Below are 27,197 nucleotides of genomic sequence, written 5' to 3'. Positions count from 1 at the left end.
ACCGGATTAGGAATTGGAATTGCCGTCAATCGTTGATGGGTAGCGTCGAATCGAGACGACGAGCTTTGGTTAGGAATTTTTAGGCACAGGTTTGAACCCCAGCTTCCAAAGCATCTTTCCTACATTTCAAAGCATTATCTTTGCTTCTGTTCATCTCAAAAATTTATCAGAAGACCAACAAAAAGCCCAAATTTGCCCGGAGAAGATGGCAGTGGGGGAGTGGGTTGTGGTTTAGGTGGTGAAGGAAGCGGGGGAGCAGGTGAATATTGTTGGGAAGAAGGGTGAGGATGTATGGTTGGTAGGGATGAGGCCCACAGTGTATTAGCTTTAGGTGTCAGATAATGGTGACGGTTTAATAAGCTATTACGTAGGATAAATTATATTCGACACATCATTCGGTTAATGGCGGATAAATCCTATCGGTTATATCCCTTCAGGAATTCCAAACTCTCTGTTTTTTTACTGCGCCTCCTCCCGCCCCCTCCTCTCCCTCTCGCCTCTCTCCCTCCACCGGCAAGCCATGCGCCGACGACGTCCCCGTTTTTGAATCTCATCAAGGCCGTCCGTTTTCTCTTCCCCTTCTTTCTCGTTCGTATCTCGGCCCTCCAATTCCGCCTGAGAACCGACGACGAGGATGATGAAGAAAGAAAACGGAGACGACGATCGTGTGCACGTCTTGGAGATCAACCTCGTCTCCGCCTAGGGTCTCAAGGCTCCCTCCGTCACCCTCCGCCGCATGCAGACCTACGCTCTCGCCTGGGTCGACTCCGCCCACAAGATCCGCTCTCGGGTCGACAAGGTGGGCGGTGAGAATCCAACATGGAATGATCGGTGCCTCTTCAAGGTCCCGTCCGGATTCCTCTCCAGCTAGACCTCCCAGGTCTCGGTCCAGATCTATGCCGTCGGATGCTTCCATGATCACCTCGTCGGCACCGTCCGATTTTTGATCAACAACTTTCTCGATGTCTCGTCCACCATTCCATCGTTTACGGCCATCCAAATCCGGTGACCTTCTGGAACATTCCGAGGGGTGTTGAATGTGGCCGCGTCGGTGATCGACGGCTCGAGTCTGGCTCCTGCGGTGAGCGAGCTGCCTGCGATCGGGTACCGCGACCTGATGGGAATGGGAGAGAGCTTCCGGCGCCGGCGACGCGACAGCATGACGAACAGATCAAAGAATTACTCCAGCGATTCGAAGGAGAACTCTTGCACTGAATCGACGGAAAAATCGGACTTGAGCGAATCGGCGGCGTCATCACCAGAGACGCCGTTGCCGCCTCTGAAGGAGCTGAACACGATCAGCGAATTGGCGGGAACAAGAAGCCAGGTGTTGAAGGCTCCTCCAACGGACGGCTCGCGTTTCCTGTGCTGCTTTCTGACGCAGAGGAAGATTAAATACAATCCGTCGGATCAGAATGCAGACGGGGCCCACAGCAGAGAAAGGTATTAAGGGAGAGTATAAAATTTCCAGGCGGGCACTGGAGATTGTTGGCTGTTACAGAGAACGTAAATTTGTACAAAATATTGTGTGCAAAAAATTATGCAATTGGTCGTGTAATAATAATATGATCAAATTTTCCTCTATATTTGAGGTGTTTCAATGGCAATCCAAGTGGTGGACTGGTGGATTTGCACATTTCTCATTTATTTTCAAGACTTGGTTTTTCATGCATTTTGCATTAATAATGTTTTTTTGTATCACATTTATTGTTGCATTTAAAAATTGTGGCTGGAGCAATTTTTACCATTGTGACTATGCGAACAAATATAAGTTGGTTTTTTGTTTAAATCATGTCAAAAGTACATAATACCAGTAACCCTAGTCATCCTCTTTTCCCTCGCATAGAAACCCCCCTTAAAATCCCCTGCTTCATTGCCAACCTTTCTCTTTGATTGGGTCGGCCGGCAACGCCTTCTCTTCCTCATTTTCTTTCTCCCCTATGGCCCACTACCAACCTCTCCCCACCACCCACACCCCCCCCCCCCAAACACCAACCTAATTCTACCCAGCCTCTCTCTTGCCTCCCATAGTTCTGGTCACCTTTCCACAGTTTTTTCAGGCTTATTTATCTTCCTTCTTTCTAGTAATTCTCTTAATTTTGAGTTTCCTGTCTTAGATCTGGGCTTTTATGCCCCCTTCTTCCTCTGTTGCTTCTTCCCGTTGTCAGTTCTTCACTGTCAACCTTTGATACTCGGCCCATAGCATGTCTTTCATCGGTTGCGTATTTTGGTGTTTGGTGGTTATTAAAGTGTGTTTAGTACTAATTGGTAGGATTATGGGAGCGTCTTTTGTGCGGGTGGCTCGCTCACCCCCATTTTCGATTTGTCCAGCTTGTTCGTGGGTTCTTCCTCTTGTTGGTGGTGGCGAATGAGCAATGGCGGCGCAATTATTGAGGTGGAGGTAGTAGTCTTCCAAATTTAGGGTTTTTGTTGTTATAGGCTTGCTCTTTTTGGACATTTTTGTTGTATTTTCTTTGGACTAAGCTTGTATTTGAACTGCCTTTGGGCTTTCTATTTCATACTAGCCTCTCCGCACGCGCTCTAGTGCATGCGAGAGGCTTGTTTTTTTTTTTTTTTTTTTCATTACAGGCGCTACGTGCCTCTATGATCTTTTACGTATGTCAAAACCACATGTCATGTGGTAGCCTTGTATTACACTTTTGTAAAGATCTTTTTATATTATGTGGAACTCACATCCTTCATTTGGTATACAGAACTATACAAACATTATTACAATAATATAAAAGACAAATTTTATCTACACATCACTTTACTATAAAAGACGAAAAGAAAATGATCACAAAGTACTTTTTTCTTGGTAACTTCATGAAACAGAAGGAGCTGGCAAAACAATCTTCTTAATTCTACATAAAAGCAAAAGAACAACTATTATATATTAGGGCTTTTTAGCTAATATGGTCTTTAAGATTTGTATAACTCATTATTTTGGTCCCTAAGATTTGAAATCAATAGAATTAGTCCCTGAGTTTGTCCACTATCAATCGTTTTGGTCATTCCTTGAAAAATCTCCATTAAATAAGAATAGAATGACCAAAATACCCTTAATTTTTGTCAAATCATTTTGACCCATTGTTTACTAAATTGAGGGTATAGTTGTTATTTTGATCATTATTTAATATAATTTAGCACGGAAGAACCAAAATGATTGATGGTTGACAATCTCATGAACCATTTCTATTGATTTCAAATCTCAGAGACCAAAATGATGTGTTATGTACATCTCAGAGACCATTTAAGCTAAAAAGCCTTATATTAGTATGGCCGAGGAACAAATCCAATTGGAAATTTTTACGTGACTACAATTATAAGCGAAGTTTGGAATTCACAAAATTTGCTGGGCAAACACTAAGGCTGTCATTATAGTAGAAAAACATGTTTGCGCGACGGCATCTTGCGCGACGAAGACAATTTTGTAGCGCAAAGTCCGTTTGCGCGACGTATAACACAAAACGTCGTGCAAACATACTTTGCGCGACGGTACTTTGGGCGACGAATGACGGCGTCACGCAAAACACCTTTGCGCGACATAGGTGAACATACGTCGCGCAAAACTGCTTTGCGCGACGTCGTCATTCGTCGCCAAACTTTTGGCGCCAAACCAAGAAGGTTTACCGCGTTTTTCGTTGACTTTGCGCGACGTAGGTCCTCATGCGTCGCGCAAAACAGCTTTGCGCGACGTAGGCTCTTATGCGTCGCGCAAAACAGCTTTGCGCGACGTAGGCTCTTATGCGTCGCGCAAAACATCTTTGCGTGACGAAGACTGGCGTCGCGCAAAGCTGTTTTGCACGACGTATGCTCACCTTCGTCGCGCAAAGCTGTTTTGCGCGACGCATGAGGACCTACGTCGCGCAAAGTCAACGACTTTTTTTATTTCTTTTCATTAGTTCGGGAAGCAGAAACTGCAAATCCAGTTTGTAGCAGCTACCTCCATCTTCTATCTCTCTCTTCAAAATCGTCTACCAGGTTTGAATTGATATTAATTCTTTGTCTTTTTTCGATTGCAATCTTTCCCTTGCTCTTAAACATGATGTAAACTCAATTAATAATATGTAGATCCTTCATGTGATTCATTTACGAAATTGAAATTGTAAAATCAAGGGAGATAACTATCTTGTTGATTTTCTTTTTCTCTATACACCAGGTAGTTCCAACAATACTTTAACTAGTAAATGTGCTTTGAAAAATATTGTGTTACTAACCTTGTTTCTACTAGTGCTCTTAGCATATGAGTATTTCTAGGATCCTTTCCATGCTGTTAATAGGAAAAATTAAGGAAATTATCTACCAGAAAGTAGTCATAGTATATGAGATAGACATTCATTTGATGCATATAAAAACTATGAACTTAATACAAATATTGTGTTCTTATATTAAATAAAAATGCTGAAAAAATGATTTTAAGGAGGAAACATGTAACATTATATATTATCGATCGTGTGTGGCTTAGAAACTTCTTTAGCTTACATACAGAAAGTTGAGCTAAAACATTATCACCTAACTAACATTGTTGTTGATTTTTGCTATATATGTTGCTATTTGCAAGTGTTAGTGTTGTGGTGGGAAAAGATATGAGAGTTGACTGGACAAAACCAACGAATTTAAATTTGAATGCAAATATAATTGCTTAACCCGGATTGAACATTGGACAAATACATATGACGACTGGAGAAGTTTGAACTCTAGCAACCAAAGGCGCTACAAGAATCTTATGCATACGTTATATTTTTGGAAAGTGATTTGTACGCACATTATAAACTCCTATTTATTTATGCCCAATTATAAACTGAATAAATTAGAAAATTTTCAAACTAATCATATAATACTCAATTGTAAACCATATTTGTACTTCAGTTAGCTTTCTCGAAATACCATGATTAAGTGACAATTAATAAAACAAAGGAAATATTTCTATAAACATAGGAAACTAGCTCTCCATGGAAATCACAGACAAATTAAGCCCTCCAAATCCCCTTATCCATGCATGGTCAACCCTTTTTCAATTATTATTAAGAGGAGGGGAGGGTACGAAACTATTACAATAATTTAGGGGAGGGGGGGAGTTTGTATTAATAGTTGGTGAAGGAAGAAGAAAGAGATGAGCGGGTCAAGAGAGAGAATGGGAATTTCAATTGTATTGCTTATTACATGATAAGGGTCAATGAGTCATACAATATGTTGTACAGCAACCCGACTTTACAACGAACTTGATCAATACAATCATAACAACTGGCATATGATTATTAGTTTCAAACCCGAGACGTATGGTAGTTCAAACACCTTGGGTGCACCAATAACATATGGCCTTGATTCTATCACATTTCCATGGGAGTCTAATATTTTTTTGATAATGTCATGTTTCTGCAGTACATAAGAACAATTAAATTTTACACAAGTGTCTTGCACATGTCATTTTCAGGGCAGTGTGGAGAGAAGGCCATTTAGTGGCTAATTGTTACAAGCAGTTTTTTCGAATGCTACTTTGAAGTGGCAACAAAGATTCGAACTCTGGAGGTAAACCATTTACTGGATGATTATTGGTACTGTAATTCTTCTGCAATTCTGGTGTCATAAAAGAGGTCAAACACACATTCATCATTTTCCCATTCCTGAGCATAATTATTATTTGGTGCTATGGTCTAAAGTAGTCTCAAATATAGAGCAGTAGGTTGTTCGAAATACTATGCAACCATAAGGCACATAGTTCTACTTCCTCATGATTGAGAGTTTAGATACATATAAACACTAACTCATCTTTTAAACTTCCATTTCCAATTTGTTAATTTATGTATACGTTCATATATGTGTCCAGTTATACATGGTTTTCAAATTAGCAACTGCATACACACGACCCATCTTTTCATTAGAATCACATATATACTTCATATCAACTAAGACATGCAAAATCACAAATCCTATAAATTGACAAGATTAGGTAGTGAAAGCAACTAAGACGACAAATTCATACAAGCTCTTCATCTAGTTGAAAAAGTAAACTGTCTACAAGTAAAACGGGACCAGGTTCTAGTATGTAACCTTCCTATTATAAATTTTTGATTTTTGGTGGAGAAAGGAAACCATCCAAATTTTCTGTTGTAAATAAGTTTTTCAATTTGATTGGAATCTTTTTATGAAACAAAGAACTTGGACCTTTTGGCTTTTGCAAAGGCATGCCACATCATGTTAAAGACAGAAATTCCTTAAACCTCTCTCTATCTCTCCCTCAAAACCTTCTCTTAAATTATTAGTTCTTTCCTTTCACTTGTTACTACCTTTTGTAATCAACTTTTTCACTATCATTATTTACTCTGATTGGTGATGACAGAGGCATGGCTACTATATCTCATATAAGAGTTTACCAGAAGCCGTGAAGCGAGGGAAAAATAATTTTCCCCATATATTTTTTATTTAGTTATTGGATTAAACAAAATAAAGGAGAACTAAGGACTAAATTAAGAGGTAGATGCGTAAAGTGAAATAAAGGGTGCATAAATCACTTTATATTAAATGAAGTCTAAGAGAAATTTGACTACATTTGAGATGTCACAGTGTACATAAATCACTTTATTTTCTTCGCTAAATTAATTTTTATTAATTTTATCTATTTTATTTAGTTTTAGTAATTATCGTGATTTAGTTTATTTGTATGCACATATTTTTGTACATCACCTACAAAATTGTTTTGTGGTGTACGAAGTTAATACTACTTAACTTCGTACACTTTTTTCAAGAAAAGCTTAGTTTCCCATTTGAGAATTAGTTGGATTTCATGCATGGATGCGAAAGCATGACTACGGTCCAATTAATTCTTGAATTGTCCCATTTTTTGGACAGTTTGGGAATGCAAAGTTATGTGTTGTAGTTTGCGGTTCATGGATTAAGTTTCGATAGTGGAAATTTTGGTAACATTTCTTGATGTTCTTCGAGTACACGGTGGATATTATGTATCTAAAGCGTGCACTTGAAGAACTGTAAGGAGATGCTGCCGAAATTAGCCCACGTCAAAATTTAATCCATTGGAATCGTAAATTACGACACATAACTGTGCATTCCCGAATGGGATAGGGCCCTTACTGGAGGAATAAGGTGACAAAATAATAGTTAAAGTTGTTGTAACTCTTGTACTTTTATTGGGATTGCAGACAAAATGGACAGACAGTGGATACATAATCATAATAGATGTGCTATTCAGTACTTGGATGGAATAGATGAGTTCATTAAATTCGCCACTAGACACAACCTAGCTTCAACTCATATCCGATGTCCATGTAGGAGGTGTAACAACTCAATGTGGGAGACATTCGAAAATGTTCGATTTCATTTAATAAGAAATGGGATGATGGAGACCTATACTACTTGGTATCATCATGGAGAACGATTAGACCAAGCTTCGTCTTCATACGTGACACGAGTGGAGACTGCTGAATCTAATGTGGATCCTAGTGAACAAGTTATGAATATTCTAAATGACGTTTATCCATACGCCTCGAGCAACACCAATCAGGAAGGGGGAGATGACGATCGTCCAACCATGGACAATGAGGCATTCAAAAACTATGAAAAACTATTGAAAAATGCGAAGCAAGAATTATATCCAGGTTGCGATAACTTTTCAATGCTCATAGCAATTGTGGAGTTGATGCATGGTAAGATCAAGTTTCGTTTGTCAAACAAGTGCTTTGATTACTTTTTGGGAGTTATCAAGAGGATGCTCCCAAAGGAGAATTGTTTACCTGAAGATCATAAAAGTGCCCAAAAAGTGTTGAAGGGTCTCGGATTGGGGTATGAAAAAATTCACGCATGTGTAAATAATTGTATATTGTTCTATAAAGAGAACAAACAGTTGGATAAATGCCCTGTCTGCAATGAGCCGAGGTTTAAAGTGACATCACAGAATAGAAAGACTAAGATTCCACAAAAAGTAATGCGTTATCTTCCATTGAAGCCTAGGTTGCAGCGATTGTACATGTCGATGCATACTGTAACCGACATGAGATGGCATAAAGAAGGACGGGTAAATGACGATGTTATGAGGCATCCTGCATATGGAGAGGCATGGAAAGAATTTGATCGGATGTACCCTGATTTTGCAGCTGACCCGCGCAACGTCAGATTGGGACTTGCCACCGACGGATTTAATTCGTTCGGGGTTTTAAACCAAATCCACAGCACTTGGCCAGTTGTTGTTTTTCCTTATAATCTGCCGCCTTGGAAGTGCATGAAAAAAGAATACATGATGTTGACTCTATTAATTACCGAAGATCCAGGAAAGTCTATTGATGTTTATTTGCGGCCATTGGTTGATGAGCTAAAAGATTTATGGGAAAATGGTGTTCGTACGTACGATAAGTATACTGGGCAGATGTTCACCATGCGAGCGGCAGTGATGTGGACAGTAAACGATTTTCCCGCGTATGCAATGGTTTCTGGGTGGATGACTAAAGGTTATTTGGCATGTCCAATATGCAAGGAGAACGTAACATCGTCCTGGCATGCGAGAAAAGTTTGTTATCTTGGTCATCGTAGATGGCTCCCTTGGGATAATGAGTGGTGTCATAATGATAAAGCCTTCCATGGCACAAAAGAGACTCGGCCAAGACCAAGAGAATGGTCCGGAGATGAGATTTTGGATCAGTTAAATCGATTGGAATTCGGTCATTTCGGCAAAGGGGTCAGTAAGCCCAGACCAACTACACATTTGAACTGGACACATAAAAGTATGTTATTTGAGCTCCCGTACTGGTCAAAGTTAAAATTGAGACACAACCTCGATGTTATGCATATTGAGAAAAATGTGTTTAATACTTTGGTCGGGACAATTCTAGACATTGAAGGAAAAACCAAGGACACCATCGAAGCCCGCCTCGATTTGGAACGAATGGGCATTAGATCATCCTTGTGGATGAAGAGAGTCGGTGGTACATTGAAGAAAAGCCATCCATTTTTTACAGTTAAGCCGAATGGGAAGAAAGAGTTTTTCAACTTTATTTCTTCTGTAAAGTTTCCAGATGGGTATGCTTCCAATATCTCGCATTGCGTGAATGTGAAGGGGTGTAAATTTTCAAACATGGAGAGTCATGACTGTCATGTGATACTCCAACGCCTTCTTCCGGTTGGTATTCGACACTTATTGCCTCTTGATGTGGTGAAACCAATCGTATTGTTGTCGAGATTTTTTTCGCAGTTGACTGCAAGGAGTTTGCGGAAATCAGATGTTAAACAATTGCAGGAAGACATTGTGAACGTCTTATGCAAGTTCGAACAGATATTTCCCCCAGCTTTCTTTACAAGTATGATTCACGTGATGATTCACTTGTCAGATGAGGCATTGCTTGCCGGACCAGTGAACTGTCGATGGATGTATCCAATAGAAAGGTACTTAATTAAGCGTCTATATATATAACAGATTCATGATCAATGAACGCTTTGAATAATATGTTGCATACCTCTTATTTGTGCAGATATCTTAGTGAGTTGAAAAAGTGTGTTCGAAATAGGGCAAAGCCCGAAGGATCACTGGTGGAGGCATGGGTTGCATATGAGTCACTTACTTTTTGTGCAATGTATCTTGAAGATGTTGAGACAACTTTCAATCGCCCTCAACGCAATAATGATGGTGGTGTCAGAAAAGAGAAACTGTCTGTTTTTGCCCAAATTGCACAACCATTTGGTGATCCTGTAAGTGGCGAATCGTTTACCAAAAATGACATGGAGGTAGCGCATTGGTTTATACTCAATAATTGTGACGAGGCTTTGCCTTACCTTGACGAGCATGAACAATTGATGAAGCGGGAACATCCTTCACATTTATATGCTAAGAAGCACCGTGACTTGTTTCCTTCGTGGTTTCACGCACATGTAAGTTGTATGTGGTTTGAAATGAGCATATTTTCCAACTTGTTGATGCATTTCTTTAAATTTGGTTACACTAATATGTTAACTTTTTGTATATGTCATATTAGATGAACAAATTGAAGGAATTGAATTCACCCTCTTACGATGAAGAATTATATAACTTGGCGAGAGGACCGCTTCACGTTGAATTGTTCTCGGGTTGTCATGTAAACGGGATCAAGTTCTTGGGGGCAACACGTGATGACAAGTCGTCTACTCAAAATAGTGGTGTTTATGTCCCGGGTGCGGGCGACAGTGAAGACATTGATTTTTATGGCAAACTAACTAGTGTAGTACAATTGCTTTACAAAGATAGGTGTCAAGTGATACTGTTTAAGTGCCTTTGGTTTGATACAAACCCACATAACCGAACGAGTGTTAAGCGAGATCATGGTTTACTATCAGTAAACACTACGACACATTGGTACGATGAAGACCCATACATTTTGGCAACTATGGCGAAACAAATATTCTATCTAGATGACCCTAAAGCCGGCAATGGTTGGAAAGTTGTTCAGAAGATTGAGCGAAGAGGGCTATATGATATTCCGGAACTAGATCATGATGACAACGACGACATTGCTGACCAACAGTTATCATCTTCGATAGAAATTGGTGAAGAAACACTCCGAGATACTAATATTGTCGAAAAACCGTTTGACATACCTGGAGTACCCGAATTCGAAATATCAATTGACCTTGGTGATTTGCCTCAATACAATGCACCAGAAGAGGCAAATGAAGATGAGGACGAATGAGAATCCGAAAATGATAGTAGTGAAGATAGCGAGAGTTATTATTGTAGTTCGGATGAGGATTAATATAAACTTGTAAAGGCAAAAGCAGGAGGCTTGGGGTTTAACACCGCTTCTCATCTACCCATGTTAATATTCCCAACAAATCTTCTGATCGTCTCCATTCTATAAAGATAAAGATATCATGTAAGTTTTATGTTTTATGTTAGTCTCATGGAAGGTTGTGATGTCTTTTCATTTGAGTTGGTACCATTTTATTTACTTGGGGAAGACGCTCCGTTGGCTAATGCTTTTACATCCAAGGAGTTGAAATTTGTTTCAATCTTAATCAGTGTAGGTGCTATTGCTGGACTGACGACTACCCTTCTAGTTGGTTTGTATGTTCAGGTGAACCATTTTATCCCTATGAGTGACTTAGTTGGAGTGTCTTCTCATCATGTAGTAACTTATGGGTTTTCTTGTGAACAGTCTCGATTGTATCTTGGGCTTGGAAGAGATGGTTTACTACCTTCATTGTTTGCTAGAGTACACCCAAAACTCCGCACTCCCATTCATTCTCAGATCTGGGTTGGTATTGTTGCTGGCATTTTGGCAGGGTTGTTCAATGTGAAGATTCTTTCACACATTCTTTCAGTTAGGTCCTTGGTAAGTCATTGCCCAAATTTTTTTTTGGTTTAGAGAGGCTGTTCAATTCTTCTTTATGATATTGGTGGAGGCTGGGTCAAATATTTTGACATTACAATAAGATACATGCATTTCCAACAACATTATGTTAACTTCCGTTTCATTAAAGAGGAACTTTCAGTTGCACTGTGCATGGCATGATGTGATGGATAATAGTAAAACTGTAGGAATAGTTGCATGGATTTTGAGCCTTCTTCTAAGATTAGTATTATAGGGTATTTCTTTGTTTCTAATAATTTCGGTTGTATGCACCTAACCTTGTACTCTTGCTTGTTCAGACGGGCTACTCTGTTGTTGCTGCATGTGTTGTTTCTCTTCGTTTGAAAGATAAGGCAGCAAATGAAGTATCTTCTTCTGCCTGGCGAGAAGGTGTCATTTGCCTCTTCATAGTGGCATGCAGTGGTTTTGGTGCCGGACTCTGCTACAGATTTAGTGCTTCAATCATTTTTCTGGTCCTAACTATAGTTGTGGCAATACTTGCTCTTGCTGCTCTTTACTTCTGACAAGCTTTGTCCACATTATGTGCTTTGGGATGTATCTTCTTCAACATGTTTCTTTTTGCTCAGGTACACTTATAATATACTTTAAACAAACTGCTAACAAAAGGAATGAAATCAAAGAATTAAAATAAAAAAAAGCAGACGAGTGAGAAAATTTATTCTATTGCAGATACACCATGAAGCATGGGTGAGATTTGTCATCCTCAGCATCATTGTAGTTGGTACTTATGCATTTTATGGGCAATATCATGCGGATCCAAATTCAGAGGAGACCATTATTTATCACAGAACATCAGCAGAGGAACGGTAAATTATCTTTTCAGTTAATAGCTTGTGCATTTTGGATTTGGTACTTGTTGCAGTGTTAGTTGTATGTACCTGTTCCACGGTAGGTTATAGTAAGATGTATCATTAATTCATAGCCCATTAAATCTTTCCAAATAACTTTGTTGGAAAGAGTATGGTGATAATATTCACTGAGAGATTGACATACATAAACACATATTATTGATTGCTAGCGTAGTAGTGCAAATCTGTTTGAGCAATTCATTCGGTGTTATTTTCTTTTGGTGAATGAATTTGTTTGATGTCTTGTTTCTTGAACAATCGATTTTGTCTGTTATTATTTTTATTACTTTTAAAGGAGCAAATTAAAGACTGGGAATCTCGTGCTCGGTTGTTGGAAGACGAAATCAGACAGATGAAGTCTGGAAAAGCAGAAATGGAGGAGAGACTGAATGGCGAGATCGCACAGTTGAAGGCAGTCATCCTTGAGTGAAGCAACCAAATGGAGAATTCAAACAAGGCCCTTGATGCAATGAAAACAGAAAGATATGAGCTCAACACCAAAGCCACAACATTACAGGCAGAGGTGAGTTCAAGAGACTTAATCCAGCAATTTCAAGGAATGGGCAAAAAATCTTTTTTTTTGGGGGTGGATAGTATAAACTCCATAAAATTCCCCTCATCCTCAATAACACTCTTTCCTTTTTACCTTTGTGGACGAGCTCCCAGATGCACACGAGTACAGCCACGATTGCCAATGAGCGTATATTGAGGCTTACGTGGAGAGGAACATAGATTAACAGCATGCCAATGAGCGTATATCTATAAGGCAGCTATGCTTCTCGCTCGAACATTACAGGAATCAAGAGAGTTCCAGTTTTGGCAACTTAAGCTTAAACATGTTGTCATCGTTTGTGTCATAAATAAAATTTTGAGTGCCTTTTTTTTGTATCGGGGTCTAAAATGGCCAGCTGAGCGATGAGCTATAGGCCATGCCCTCTCATGGTTAAATGAATGTGAAGTTTGTGTAGTGTAGTATACATATAGATGCAGAGGGGTCCTGTCTTAAGGACCCATTTGAGTCACTAATTTACCTTGGAAAATGGTGGAGAGGGCAGAAATTTGCATGATAATTTTGGTTTGGTGTTTGGTTTTGGGGTTGAAATTGGCTGAAAGTGTGTTTGCAAACTTGAGACACATGACTGCATATTCATTTGCTCTTTAAAATTTAGGGAAAAAAGGCATACGGACTTTGTTTTTAAGATTGTAAGTCTTTCTCAAAAGTTTACACCTCCATTTACACCTCCATTTACAAAAAAATATATTTTTTTTAAATTTGCACATACCACACATTGCTACATAAATATTACTTCAAAACATTAAAACATTTCTCGTTCAAGTACAATATCTACACTCGAAAATAAAAGCCTAATAAAAAAAATAATACATACACTACTAATATATTACAAATATTAAATGTGCAAGGATAAAGAGTTTTTGTTTTTAAGATTGTAAGTCTTTCTCAAAAGTTTACACCTCCATTTACAAAATCTTCAATTTACATCGATCATCATGAAATTGTATTCAATTTACACCTACATCTATATAATTATTATAGTTTTTACTTTTTAGGGATATAAAATTATTAAATTAATGTATATAATTATTAATATTATAGTTGATTCATACTTTTATTAAGTATATAAATTATAATATAAGATTTTGTGATATCCACATCCACTAGTGTAAATATTTTAAATTGAAGATCAAATTCATTCTTTGTATTCATATAGGGTCAAGGAGTGTAGCTGTAAAAATTCATCAAAATCAGAGTTAAAATAACCGTTAAATCCTGATTTTTCGTTTATAACCGTCGAAAAGCTTTGTCCCGTTACTTGATCTCTGAATGTTTTTTTTTGTGATTTTTTGCTGATGTGATCTCCAAGCATATACAAACAATTTTGACGGTTTGGATCGTTGAAATTAGTTTTGGAGAATTCGTAAAACGATAGATTGACTAACACTTAGAGTTTATTTATACTTTCATTAAGTATAACATAAGATTTTGTGGTATCCACTTGTGTAAATATTTTAAATTGAAGATCGAATTCATTCATCGTATTCATATAGGGTCAAGGAGTGTAGTTATAAAAAAATCATCAAAATCGGAGTTAAAATAATCGTTAAATCGTGATTTTTCGTTTATAACCGTTGAAAAGCTTTGTCCCGTTACTTGATCTTTGAATGTTTTTTTTTTTTGTGATTTTTTGCTGATGTGATCTCCAAGCATATACAAACAATTTTGACGGTTTGGATCGTTGAAATTAGTTTTGGAGAATTCGTAAAACGATAGATTGACTAACACTTAGAGTTTATTTATACTTTCATTAAGTATAACATAAGATTTTGTGGTATCCACTTGTGTAAATATTTTAAATTGAAGATCGAATTCATTCATCATATTCATATAGGGTCAAGGAGTGTAGTTATAAAAAAATCATCAAAATCGGAGTTAAAATAACCGTTAAATCGTGATTTTTCGTTTATAACCGTTGAAAAGCTTTGTCCCGTTACTTGATCTCTGAATGTTTTTTTTTGGTGATTTTTGGCTGATGTGATCTCCAAGCATATACAAACAATTTTGACGGTTTGGATCGTTGAAATTAGTTTTGGAGAATTCGTAAAACGATAGATTGACTAACAGTTAGAGTTTATTTATACTTTCATTAAGTATAACATAAGATTTTGTGGTATCCACTTGTGTAAATATTTTAAATTGAAGATCGAATTCATTCATCGTATTCATATAGGGTCAAGGAGTGTAGTTATACAAAATCATCAAAATCGGAGTTAAAATAACCGTTAAATCATGATTTTTCGTTTATAACCGTTGAAAAGCTTTGTCCCGTTACTTGATCTCTGAATGTTTTTTTTTTGTGATTTTTTGCTGATGTGATCTCCAAGCATATACAAACAATTTTGACGGTTTGGATCGTTGAAATTAGTTTTGGAGAATTCGTAAAACGATAGATTGACTAACACTTAGAGTTTATTTATACTTTCAGTAAGTATAACATAAGATTTTGTGGTATCCACTTGTGTAAATATTTTAAATTGAAGATCAAATTCATTCATTGTATTCATATAGGGTCAAGGAGTGTAGTTATAAAAAAATCATCAAAATCGGAGTTAAAATAACAGTTAAATCGTGATTTTTCGTTTATAACCGTTGAAAAGCTTTGTCCCGTTACTTGATCTCTGAATGTGTTTTTTTGTGATTTTTTGCTGATGTGATCTCCAAGCATATACAAACAATTTTGACGGTTTGGATCGTTGAAATTAGTTTTGGAGAATTCGTAAAACGATAGATTGACTAACACTTAGAGTTTATTTATACTTTCATTAAGTATAACATAAGATTTTGTGGTATCCACTTGTGTAAATATTTTAAATTGAAGATCGAATTCATTCATCGTATTCATATAGGGTCAAGGAGTGTAGTTATAAAAAATCATCAAAATCGGAGTTAAAATAACCGTTAAATCATGATTTTTCGTTTATAACCGTTGAAAAGCTTTGTCCCGTTACTTGATCTCTGAATGTTTTTTTTTTTTGTGATTTTTTGCTGATGTGATCTCCAAGCATATACAAACAATTTTGACGGTTTGGATCGTTGAAATTAGTTTTGGAGAATTCGTAAAACGATAGATTGACTAACAGTTAGAGTTTATTTATACTTTCATTAAGTATAACATAAGATTTTGTGGTATCCACTTGTGTAAATATTTTAAATTGAAGATCGAATTCATTCATTGTATTCATATAGGGTCAAGGAGTGTAGTTATAAAAAATCATCAAAATCGGAGTTAAAATAACCGTTAAATCGTGATTTTTCGTTTATAACTGTTGAAAATTTTTGTCCCATTACTTTATCTCTGCATGTTTATTTTTTTCGATTTTTGGCTGATGCGATCTCGAAGCATATACAAACAAGTTTGACGGTTGGATCTTTGAAACTAGTTTCATACGATTCTTTTCTTATGAAGTTCAACGGTATATATATTTACTAAGTAGATTTTAATTTATTTATTTATTTCGTACTTATAATACTTAACAAATTGACTGTATATATGAAGAAAAAAAATTATTGTGGGTTTTTGTTAGAAAAATATATTATTGTGGGGTTTATGTTTAAAAAAAATTGAATTTGAAAGGAGGAAAGTCACATTTTTGGTAATTTTTATATTAATTTTTTTTTCCAATTAAATACTTTGCGTGACGCCTTAGTACGATTGTCGTGCAAACAACTTTTGCGCGACGTCGAATTAAACACCTACGTCGCGCAAGGTGTGCTAATTTTGGCGGTTCAATGGTGAAAATTAGGCGCTTTTTTTCGATTTTTCCAAAATTTTCCACTTTGCCCTCTTTATCTCCCTCTTTCCTCTTCACAAATCTTGAACCCAGAATCCCATCCCCTTTTTTTTCCTGTAGACCCCAGATCTCCTTCTCTCCTCTTCATAAATCTTGAACCCCAAATCTTTCCTCTTCACAATCTCGAACCTAAACCTGTCTTTCCTCTTAACAAATCTTGAACCCAAACGATGTCTAAGATGTGGAATTTCATATCACTCTTCACGCATCCTACATTTTTTTGTTTTCTTTGCAATGATTCTCTATGTTTTGCATGCGCTTTTTTCGAGATTCCTGCGAGTCTATGAGTTTTCGTGCCAAGGTCCACCGAGCTATCCCGTCATCGGGTGCTTCATTTCCTTCTACAACAACCACAACCGCATCTTGAATTGGTACACTGACCTCCTTGCAGAATCAACCACCAACGCCATCGTCGTGGCCCGCTCCGGCACACCGTGGAGTACATGCTCAAGACCAGCTTCAACAACTTTCAAAAAGGCAAATCCTTCACTGAAATTCTTGAGGATTTTTTGGGTATATTCATTAAAATTGTGCTCGGTGAGCTTTGGCGCGCCCAGTAGGCTTCACACAAATCTCGAAGCCGACACGAATCAAGTCCCAAAATCAAGGTAAGGGTTTCTGATTTTCGATGAGTTTTTGTTATTTAGGGTTTAGGCTCAAATTGCAAGTTGATTTCTGAGTATTTTGTTGATGTATGTGTGTTTTGTGTATGAACATGAAATTGGCTTTTATTAATTTGATTTTAATTAAGGATGCATATGCCGTGTTAATTAAGGACCTTTTTAACAGGCTTTTATTAATTTGATTTTAATTAAGGATGCATATGCGGCTGATGAACTTAAAATGCCTTCAGTGACAAATACATGGATATAGCTTCATTAGGTACATGTTTATAGTTTTATCATATTCTGTTTCACTTTCATAGAACCAAAGATCAAGATGATGTTGACAGATAGTAGGATCTTTTGACGACTGTCCCTTTGGTTTTGGAATTGCTTGCCATCCGTTTTCTTTTTCTTTTTCAGACGATACCTTGACTGCATAAGCGGCAACAACTTCACTGGTGTTTTTCCTTGATGGTTTTTACCTTATTAAGTGTTCTGTGTCTGTGGTATAGAACTCTCACTGTTTTCGATCAGGGTTTTGCTTACTTTCTTGCTTTTTATCTTCATAATTTCAGAAAAAAAGACTAATTATTTGGAAAAATTAGAGGCAGTCACCTCATACAGAATTTTGATTCCTTTAATGACTTATTTGGAAAATTTTCAGAACTAAAATGTATAAACTTTTGGTTCAGGGCTGAAAAGTTTCTAACAATGTTATAAAATCCAACTAAGACCAACCATGTGATACCTTGGCTTTTCCTATATAAATAGAGTATCCATCTGGAGATCTCTATTTACTTGTTTATTTTTCTTTGCTGATTTTCAAGTGGTGGATAGGATTTCTGCCCTTGGTTGCTCTGTTCATTTATTGGGTTACTTGATGGCCCTATTAGACTCAATGCCCAATTAATAGAAAAATGTTTCAGCAGAACGCTTGACCCCTCAACATATCACCCCACTCCCCTCCGGGAGGGAGCGGTGGACTACCCCCTGCACACTAGAGCCCATAGGGCATGCGAGTAAGAGGGGAGGGTTCCCAAGTTCTAGATAAGGTCCAACACTTCCTCCATGACCACACGATAAAGACTAATTCTTTCTTGAAGAGTCCAAGATAAAGTAAGAGATCTCCAGATGTTTCATGCTACGCATCTACCCAAATAGTATTCCTCTATCAACAGAGGAGATGACACCACTTGTCATTTTGCAACGCAGACGATTGTTGGCCATCACCTTTATATATAGCCAGTTACATAAAGTTAATAACATTTATAAGGAAATATGGCTAATAACGTAGCCATATCATAATAAGCCTCATGGTCAAAATTTTCTCCAATGTTTTGTAATGATATATATATTGCCTAGAAGTGTTATGTGTTCTGTAATGATATACATATTGCGTAGAAGTGTAAGTTGTTATGTATTTATGTAGTTGTGACAAGATTGTGGCTTGTTGATGGTGTTATGTGTTCTGTAAGTTGGTTAACCCATGTTGCGTAGAAGCAAAAGCTTGAAACTTTTAAAATGTCGAATTATCATGTGTGTTTTCTCTTCATATCTGTTTTTACATTTAAACTGAAATCATTGATGTGCATAGTTGTATATTGTGTTCATCGAAACTAATGGTGCTTTCTACCTTCATTTGGGGAAATAAGGTTAGTTTAGTTGATTAAACGCCATTGAGATTGAAAGTAATGTGGTTTCTACTTTTATTTGGGGAAAATAAGGTAATTTATATTAATTTGAACATTATTGAGAATAAATTGTTTGAAAAAGTTTAGTGGAATTAGGATTTTTTTTTTTTTTTCCTTTTAGGTTTGGGGGGGGGGGGGGTTGAACACATGTTTTTCCATTCTCTATCTAGTGGGGAGGTGTAAGGAGGACATGATTAAGTATGAAGAGAGTTGAATAATATCATTCATAAGTTCTGGATTAAACGCCATTTAGATGACTTGATGTAGTTCTCATACTTGAACTTCAAAGTGATGAAGTCCAACATGTGTTTCTGTACATTTGGTTTTCTTGTGTCTTTACTTCATGGCGCAAGAATGTATTCACTTTTATTAGTCCAAGTGGTGATTAGTTTCAAATGCAAGAAAGGATTAGTTTCTAATGTTATATTTTTATGGTTTAAAAAGTGTATAGATGTCGCAGTTGATCACTCGTCGTCGCAGTGTGACCAATGCGTCTCCCGCATTATCAGCATCTACTGCTCCACCCATGAGTGCTCCATTGATTCAAGAGCCTACACCCCTTGCTGAGGCTACTTCTACGGCGTCTCAGGTGCCCGTCTCATCGACGTCATCAGTGTCGGTTCAGCCGCTCAGTGTACGGCGGCCTCACCGGCGCCACCGCGAGCCAGAGCCTTCTGATCACACTTCCTCGGCATCCAGAGTCGAGGGTGAGGCCTCCCAGCCAGGTACCTTTTTTCTAATTCTCACTACGTTGCATTTTTTTTTTCATTTTAAAATTATTATTTTTATGATGGTGAAAATATGTTCGATTGTAAAAATGTGTTGCAAGTTGTGAATTACTGTTATTTTATTATTTTAAGATTTTGGAAAATGCTATACTATTAGGGGAGGTTGTGTCGAATTTTTTGTACAAATTTAAGCTTAAGGTTTTCACTATTTAAGTATTTTTGGCCAGCTAAAAAAAACACCAGGGGGCCTAGTCGAATGTTGAAGCAGAAACAAAACGTACGTAAGACCGCCTCCAAGATTAAGATTGTGTATGACTTGCGACATCGTGGAGCGGCTACCTCACAGCAGCATAGCTTCATCGCTAGTAGCTGTGGTGTTGTTATTCGAGACAATTGTCCTTTTCAGTGGGAGTCTTGGGAAGAAATTCCCGAGGACACAAAGGAACTGGTGCGACACGAGTTGTCGGTTAGTATATTAATTTTTAGCCTTTATCATTTTGTTTAATTTTGTTTACAAATATTAAAAATCAAAATATATTATCTTTAATATTATTAAATTTCTTACTATTATTTTATTATTTTTCATATTCGTAGTTCATTTATGATCTTGATGACATATCCCTCAAGGCAATGGCCTACTTAGAGAGGACCTTATCAATCCGGTACAAACATTGGAAGAACAATTTTCACAATTATTTTAAGAAATGGGATAATCTGGAGATTGCTCGCTTACATGTTCCAAGCGAGTTGAAGGACCGGCCTGAGGATTGGGAGTGGCTCTGCAAGCATTTTACGGACCCAAATTTTGTGGTATGTACATAATATTTTAATAATAATTTATTATTGTTTTAGTTATTCTTTAAAGCTTTTTTTATTAATTTATTTCAATAGTCGCACTAACATGTATATTGTGTGTTTAACAGAAGAAATCTGTTGCTGGCCAGAAAGCTCGGGAGTCAAAGATACTTCTCCACCATTCTGGTTCGAAGCCCTTTTCGTATAGGCTTGAGGAACGACGTCAGGTAAAACTATATTAACCTTGAAATTTTATACAATTTATTTATTATTATTGATTAATAAAATTTTCTTAATGTTTTTTTTTCTTCAGGAGGGTTCTAAGTTCCCAGAGATCGACATGTTCAAGGACGTTTACGTTCGCCCTGGTAATGAAACCGCTGAGCAGTTTTATGTAAGTATATGTAATTATTATTATTATTCTCATATGTATGAATTGTTCAAATATTATTTATATTTTGTTATTAAACATTATATGTTTTTTCTTCATTATTACAGGATACTATGGTGGAAAAGAGCACTGCTGTTCTCCAAGAAGCAGCATCGCAGCTTCCCCCAGAGACTTCGATCGAGGAGGTCATGGTACCAGAGGATGTAGGTTTTCAGATCATGACTGAAGTCCTGGATCAGAACCTTGGTCGTCATGGCCAAGTTGTTCGGGGTATGGGGAAATCACGAGTTCGTCAGACGGGTGCCTCTTCTTCCAGATCGAACACAGCAGAGGTTGATGCATTGATGGAGGAAGTGACAACCTTAAAGGGTAAGCTTGCGATGCAGGAAGAGCATATGAGGGAGCAGATGAGGGCCCAAGGCGAGCAGATGAGGGAGCAGATGAGGGCCCAAAGCGATCAGATGAGGGAGCAGATGAGGGCCCAGGACGATCAGATGAAAGCGCAGCTGAGGGCCCAGAACGAGGAGGTGAGGACCTATGCTGAGACGGTGAGAGACCTTGTACGAGCCATACAGACGGCTGGCCTACAAGTCTCGCTACCAGTACCTCATCTTGATCCACCTTCGACCTCAGCGCCACCTCACCCTCCCGATACTCAGTAGCTTGATGTTTTATACCTAGTTCACTTGTAGTTTTTTCTTTTTTGTTTGGACATCCTCTATGTACATTTTTATATATTTTATAATTAAATACTTTTGCTTGGTTAATTAATTATTCTTTACAATTTAATTGTAATATATTTATCAAATTTTTTTTTTTTTTAAAAAAAATTAGTTTTGAATAAAACATAAAAAAAAAAAAAAAAGAGGTTTGCGCGACGTTGGTGGCGTCGCGCAAGGCAACTTTGCACGACGTAGGCCCTGAGTTGCTCAAAGATCCTTTACTCGACGTACGTCATGCGCCGCGCAAGGCCACTTTGCTCGACGTAGGTATTGCGTCACGCAAGGCCACTTTGCACGACGTAGGTCCTGTGTCGCGCAAAGGATCTTTGCTCGACGTAGACCATGCGTCGCGCAAGGACACTTTGCATGACGTACGTGCTGCCTCGCGCAAGGCCACTTTGCACGACATAGGTCCTATGTCGCGCAAAGACTCTTTGCTCGACGTAGAACATGCGTCGTGCAAGGACACTTTGCTCGACGTAGGTTCTGTGTCGCGCAAAGTGGCCTTGCTCGATGTAGGACATACGTCGCGCAAAGCGTCTTTGCGCGACGTAGGTTATATCTTCGTCGCGCAAACTCTACTGTCACCGTCTTGGTGCGACGGTTTTTGCGCGACGAAGGTTGCGTTGCACAAACCCTTAGGCAACGATTTTTGACTTTGCACGACGAAGGTACCTACGTCACGCAAAGTGTTTTTTCTACTAGTGTCAAGAAGTTAACGACAACAAATTTTGACAAATTAACTACAACTAAATTCAGATGACATTCGACATATGAAGGCAATATGAGAAATCAAGAACTCTATACTTTCCTATGTGCGATACCGAAAACTGGAAATAGTATGAGAAAATCAGAGGCATACCTGTAATTGGTGTAATGAAGAATCCACACACCTTTTGACGAACGGGGGGTGGAAGTTTACATAACGTCATCTGACTTCATGTCTACTGCAGACTCTGTTAATGCTTACAAAATTCAAAATAAAATCTGATATGAAAAATAGGTAACTTTGTAGCACAACCTATAAGAAAATAGACATGAATTAAGAAATGGATTTGGAAGCTTTACAGGATGACCTAATTGAGAACTAAAAAGATATTTCAAGCTCTTCTTCACGTGACACGTACCATGCTGTGAAGTATGCATGATGTGGACAAAGGAATCATGCACGCTCCAATTTCATATAAAATTCACTGAATCTAACTAACAAATGTTGCCAATGTACCGTACTAATTAGTAAGCAAGTCAATAAACTACCATTTGAGAATAAATGATTCAACTTTTGGTATCCAACATTCTGAAAACCTATCAATGGAAGATAAATTTTCTAGTGCTTAAAGTGATTTTTCAAAGTCAAATCCTTCTTCATAAATCTACAAAGAAACAAAGAGAATGAAAAGAGTGAATCAGCATGTTTCTACAAATTAAAGTCGATTGCAAGATTCATGCAATCAGAAACTGAAATATCCAATAATATAAGAAAATAACAAAAGAGTTGTAACGCAATAATGGAAGTAATTCAAGAACGCAACATGTGCAGGGGGGAAACCCATACTCCAAAAACATACATAAACCCAATTTCATATTGAAAAGAAAGAAGATCACAAAAATTGATTACACATAAAAAAAATAAAAAACCCGAATTAAATACTGAAAAGAGGGAAAACAAAACTAAAGAGAGGAAAAATCGTCAAAACCAAAGAAAAAGATGGAGAAATAAAACCTTGAGGCCCTGAAAAAAATCATTGTCTTTTTCCTTCGTGCAAGGGGGATCGATAGTGGAGAGGAAGTTCGGGAGAAGAAAGTGAGGAGGAAGTTTACATCTGCCACGAACATAGCGCGCGTTGTATGTACATTCTATATCTGTTTGAATAGTTTATCTTACTTTGCATTGCTATTTCGTTACCATGCGGAGCTGTATAAATTTGTTTTTGTTACCAAAATAAAAAAAAATAGAAAGAAGAAACTCTTCGAAGAAGAAGTTGCAGTAATTAATACATACTATAATGCGGCCATGCCATGTGCTATTAACATGTTATGCATTGCAATGAGAGCTCCACATCAAAATTTCCAGTACGGCTGTGAACAATGACCCGGTGTTAGTACTCCTCTTATATAGGCTAAATGAATAACGAGATTGTTGTAAAACCCAAATAAAAGGAGTTTACGAAGGGACCAATTAGGACGATTTGGGAGAAGGGACTCGAACGCAAGTTGCCCTGCACGCGGGCCCCACCGCCTGCAACACTGTCGGCTACTCGCGCCCAGTCGCAAGAGTCGTGCACGCGCCAGCCTTTTGGACCAGCTTCTGGGTTTGTCCGAAATGGGCTGGCCTGCTGCCTGGCTTGGGCTGGGTGCTGGGCTGTGTTGCGGGCTGGAGCAAATGGATTGGGTGCCTGGCTGTTATTTGGACTTGGTGCTGGGCAAGTCCACCTCCGGTGGAGTTGCTCTAAGGATAAAATAAAGGGTAAAATAAATAGTACTAGGTTTGATTTTTTGGTGTAAAAATGTAATTTTTCATTAAAATAAATAGTACCGCGAATTTTTGGTTAAAACTTCCAAATAAAAATTGATTTTCTATTAATTAATCTTTTTTATTTGTTTTTTATTCACATGCTGTAATGTTGGTAGCCACGTCAGTATAAATGTAAATCTCATATTTGTCACATCATTATTTAACGAATAACTTGACAAATTTTCTGACGGATGTATGAAATTGAAATGAAATAAATATAAAGAGATATATGAAATTGAAATGAAATAAAAGTAAATGTACGATTGAAATGTTTTCAAGATATTGTATAAAGTTGTAATTGAGCCCAAATTTAAGGTGGTAAATCATAATTCTCAATCTTAATTTATCAATAACTAAATTGATGACTTGTATACTCTTAACATTTTTTAATGTACAATATACGGTTATAAATTTACAAAACCGGAAGTAATTAGCGAGGGTGAAACTGAATCATAGGGAATTGATCAGAGGACGGAGCCTTCGTGAATGGTTGACAATCTAAGCCTAAAAGAACGAGTAGCCAACTTTGCCTTTCTCGATGTGTATCTCCGCAATTTCCTAACCGACGATGACCCACCGCCGCGGCCGCTACAACTCATCATCTTCTGGCCTTTGTACGCTAATGACCCTCCACCTCCAATCGTTAATCCATTCATGCTCAAATCACCTCCGTCGCCCTCGGCCGACGAGTTTGCATATTTATTATTATTCATCTCAATCACCGGAGAAATGCGGGCCTTTTTGTAATTACGGTATCCGCTTCCCTTATTTTCCTTTTTGTTTCCCTTTTCTTTCTTGAAGGAGGAAGAAGAAGAAGATGCTTTGGTATTAATTTTCTGGAGGGCGAGGCTGGCTCTAACCGCCAGGGCCGCCATATCGGTGGCACTGAGGCGGCTTTGAAGCTTGGATCTGGGGAGTACAAAGTAGATCTGATTGGCCTCCAGCGGATCTTCGGAATCTAATGCCGGAATGTAACTGTCGTAATACAAACTGTCGGAATGACATATAAACAAAGACGACGATTGGTCGGCCTCAAGGACTTCGGAGACATTAAGGGGAACCGGGTATTCGTGGACACTTGCGTTCATGTAGATTACTTTGGCAGTGGACGACGATTCATCATCATCTCTTCCGCTAGAACTAGTCCCCCTGACGAGGACTATAGACCAGCATCCACCCATTATATCTTATGTACTTCCACACAATACTGAGCGACTGATGAGGCACAAGGCCAGGCAAGGCACTGAGCAAGATTAGAGAGAGAGAGAGAGAGAGAGAGAGAGAGAGAGAAATGTGAGGAGGACTAGTGGAGGAGAAGGGGTGGTCTATAGAGAGGAAATCAGGAAAGAAATAGAGAGGAAATTAACTTGGAAAGAAAGGAAATGGACAGGAGAGGAAATTGTGTGGCAGGTGCGAAGTGGCTGCAAAAGCCTAAAGGGAAAGGGAATGGGAATTGCGTAAGCGAGGTCGTAAAGCAGGAAAGGACAAGCGGAGTTTTCAAATTTTGAGACTTTTCCTATTTTTCTTTCAGCAAATTAGAACAAGCAGATGACGCCCGATTCCTCGTAAGCGATGACGTCAAGATGCGGTTCAATTTCTCTCTCTCCCTCCAGTCAACTTGTGATGCGCTATGTATCAAACACGTGCTTGGCTTGGGATGCAAGAAAAAGTAACCCTGGTACAAGAATTGAATAAGGTCTGAAAGCCGCCCAACCAAGACACACCAGATACAGACAATGACGATACCCCACCAGCTCAATCACCTTAAACAGTTAACACAAACTAGTTGACCGTTGACCATTGACCATTTATCAAAACCTCGTCAACCCAAAAATAACTGTAAACAGAACCTAACATCAAATATTGACACGTACATCTGTACACAATGAAAACATTTCCGCATCGTCTCCCCATCTTCTCCACTTCTCCAGCATCTCTCTCTCTCCATCTCCATCTTCTACTCTACAATATCTGAGCTTGAGTCCATTTCCACGTACGCTTGAGTCAGCACCATCATAATTTGCTCCGCCATGTACGACGCCACTGCCTGAATCCAACCAAGATGCCCCGGTAGCGCAGCCATCGACATCTGAACCTGATTAGGAATTGGAATTGCCGTCAATCGTTGATGGGTAGCGTCGAATCGAGACGACGAGCTTTGGTTAGGAATTTTTAGGCACAGGTTTGAACCCCAGCTTCCAAAGCATCTTTCCTACATTTCAAAGCATTATCTTTGCTTCTGTTCATCTCAAAAATTTATCAGAAGACCAACCAAAAGCCCAAATTTGCCCGGAGAAGATGGCAGTGGGGGAGTGGGTTGTGGTTTTGGTGGTGAAGGAAGCGGGGGAGCAGGTGAATATTGTTGGGAAGAAGGGTGAGGATGTATGGTTGGTAGGGATGAGGCCTACAGTGTATTAGCTTTAGGTGTGGAATGATAGTGACGGTTTAATAAGCTATTACGTAGGATAAATTATATTCGACACATCATTCAGTTAATGACGGATAAATCCTATCGGTTATATCCCTCCAGGAATTCCAAACTCTCTGTTTTTTTACTGCGCCTCCTCCCGCCCCCTCCTCTCCCTCTCGCCTCTCTCCCTCCACCGGCAAGCCATGCGCCGACGACGTCCCCGTTTTTGAATCTCATCAAGGCCGTCCGTTTTCTCTTCCCCTTCTTTCTCGTTCGTATCTCGGCCCTCCAATTCCGCCTGAGAACCGACGACGAGGATGATGAAGAAAGAAAACGGAGACGACGATCGTGTGCACGTCTTGGAGATCAACCTCGTCTCCGCCCAGGGTCTCAAGGCTCCCTCCGTCACCCTCCGCCGCATGCAGACCTACGCTCTCGCCTGGGTCGACTCCGCCCACAAGATCCGCTCTCGGGTCGACAAGGTGGGCGGTGAGAATCCAACATGGAATGATCGGTGCCTCTTCAAGGTCCCGTCCGGATTCCTCTCCAGCGAGACTTCCCAGGTCTCGGTCCAGATCTATGCCGTCGGATGCTTCCGCGATCACCTCGTCGGCACCGTCCGATTTCTGATCAACAACTTTCTCGATGTCTCGTCCACCATTCCATCGTTTACGGCCATCCAAATCTGGTGACCTTCTGGAACATTCCGAGGGGTGTTGAATGTGGCCGCGTTGGTGATCGGCGGCTCGAGTCTGGCTCCTGCGGTGAGCGAG

General features: G+C 38.7%; 4 protein-coding genes and 1 long non-coding RNA gene across 6 annotated transcripts; 4 read left to right on the top strand and 1 right to left on the bottom strand.

Moving 5' to 3' along the window:
* Nucleotides 1-7,357: 7,357 nt before the first annotated feature.
* LOC125468819 lies at nucleotides 7,358-10,670 on the top strand. Its single transcript, XM_048565275.1, has 4 exons — nucleotides 7,358-8,735; nucleotides 8,844-9,393; nucleotides 9,480-9,876; nucleotides 9,981-10,670. The coding sequence occupies exons 1-4, from the start codon at nucleotides 7,358-7,360 to the stop codon at nucleotides 10,668-10,670; spliced, it is 3,015 nt and encodes a 1,004-aa protein (XP_048421232.1).
* Nucleotides 10,671-11,872: 1,202 nt separating this feature from the next.
* Nucleotides 11,873-12,124, top strand: LOC103959271. Its single transcript, XR_007251270.1, has 2 exons — nucleotides 11,873-11,917; nucleotides 12,021-12,124. It is a non-coding gene; the product is annotated as an uncharacterized LOC103959271 (long non-coding RNA).
* Nucleotides 12,125-17,127: 5,003 nt separating this feature from the next.
* LOC103933683 lies at nucleotides 17,128-21,534 on the top strand. 2 transcript variants are annotated; one of them, XM_048565771.1, is made up of 6 exons: nucleotides 17,128-17,175; nucleotides 19,308-19,588; nucleotides 19,819-20,057; nucleotides 20,536-20,613; nucleotides 20,700-20,780; nucleotides 20,885-21,534. In XM_048565771.1, the coding sequence occupies exons 2-6, from the start codon at nucleotides 19,315-19,317 to the stop codon at nucleotides 21,437-21,439; spliced, it is 1,227 nt and encodes a 408-aa protein (XP_048421728.1). In that variant the 5' UTR covers nucleotides 17,128-17,175; nucleotides 19,308-19,314; the 3' UTR covers nucleotides 21,440-21,534. The 2 variants fall into 2 exon arrangements, with proteins under 2 accessions (XP_048421728.1, XP_048421727.1); XM_048565770.1 differs by having other exon boundaries at nucleotides 20,515-20,613.
* Nucleotides 21,535-24,249: 2,715 nt separating this feature from the next.
* On the bottom strand, nucleotides 24,250-25,391 carry LOC125467890. Its single transcript, XM_048565047.1, has one exon. The coding sequence runs from the start codon at nucleotides 25,193-25,195 to the stop codon at nucleotides 24,479-24,481; it is 717 nt and encodes a 238-aa protein (XP_048421004.1). The 5' UTR covers nucleotides 25,196-25,391; the 3' UTR covers nucleotides 24,250-24,478.
* Nucleotides 25,392-26,741: 1,350 nt separating this feature from the next.
* Nucleotides 26,742-27,116, top strand: LOC103968048. The gene has a single exon (XM_048565274.1). It carries the CDS (start codon nucleotides 26,742-26,744, stop codon nucleotides 27,114-27,116), a length of 375 nt encoding a protein of 124 aa, XP_048421231.1.
* The last annotated feature ends 81 nt before the right edge of the window (nucleotides 27,117-27,197 follow it).

This window comes from the organism of the source record quoted next, unplaced genomic scaffold (genome assembly GCF_019419815.1).
Source record: "Pyrus x bretschneideri cultivar Hongxiangsu unplaced genomic scaffold, Pyrus_bretschneideri_v1 Contig4, whole genome shotgun sequence".
NCBI lineage: Eukaryota > Viridiplantae > Streptophyta > Magnoliopsida > Rosales > Rosaceae > Pyrus > Pyrus x bretschneideri.
This window is presented reverse-complemented; position numbering and strand designations above follow the sequence as displayed.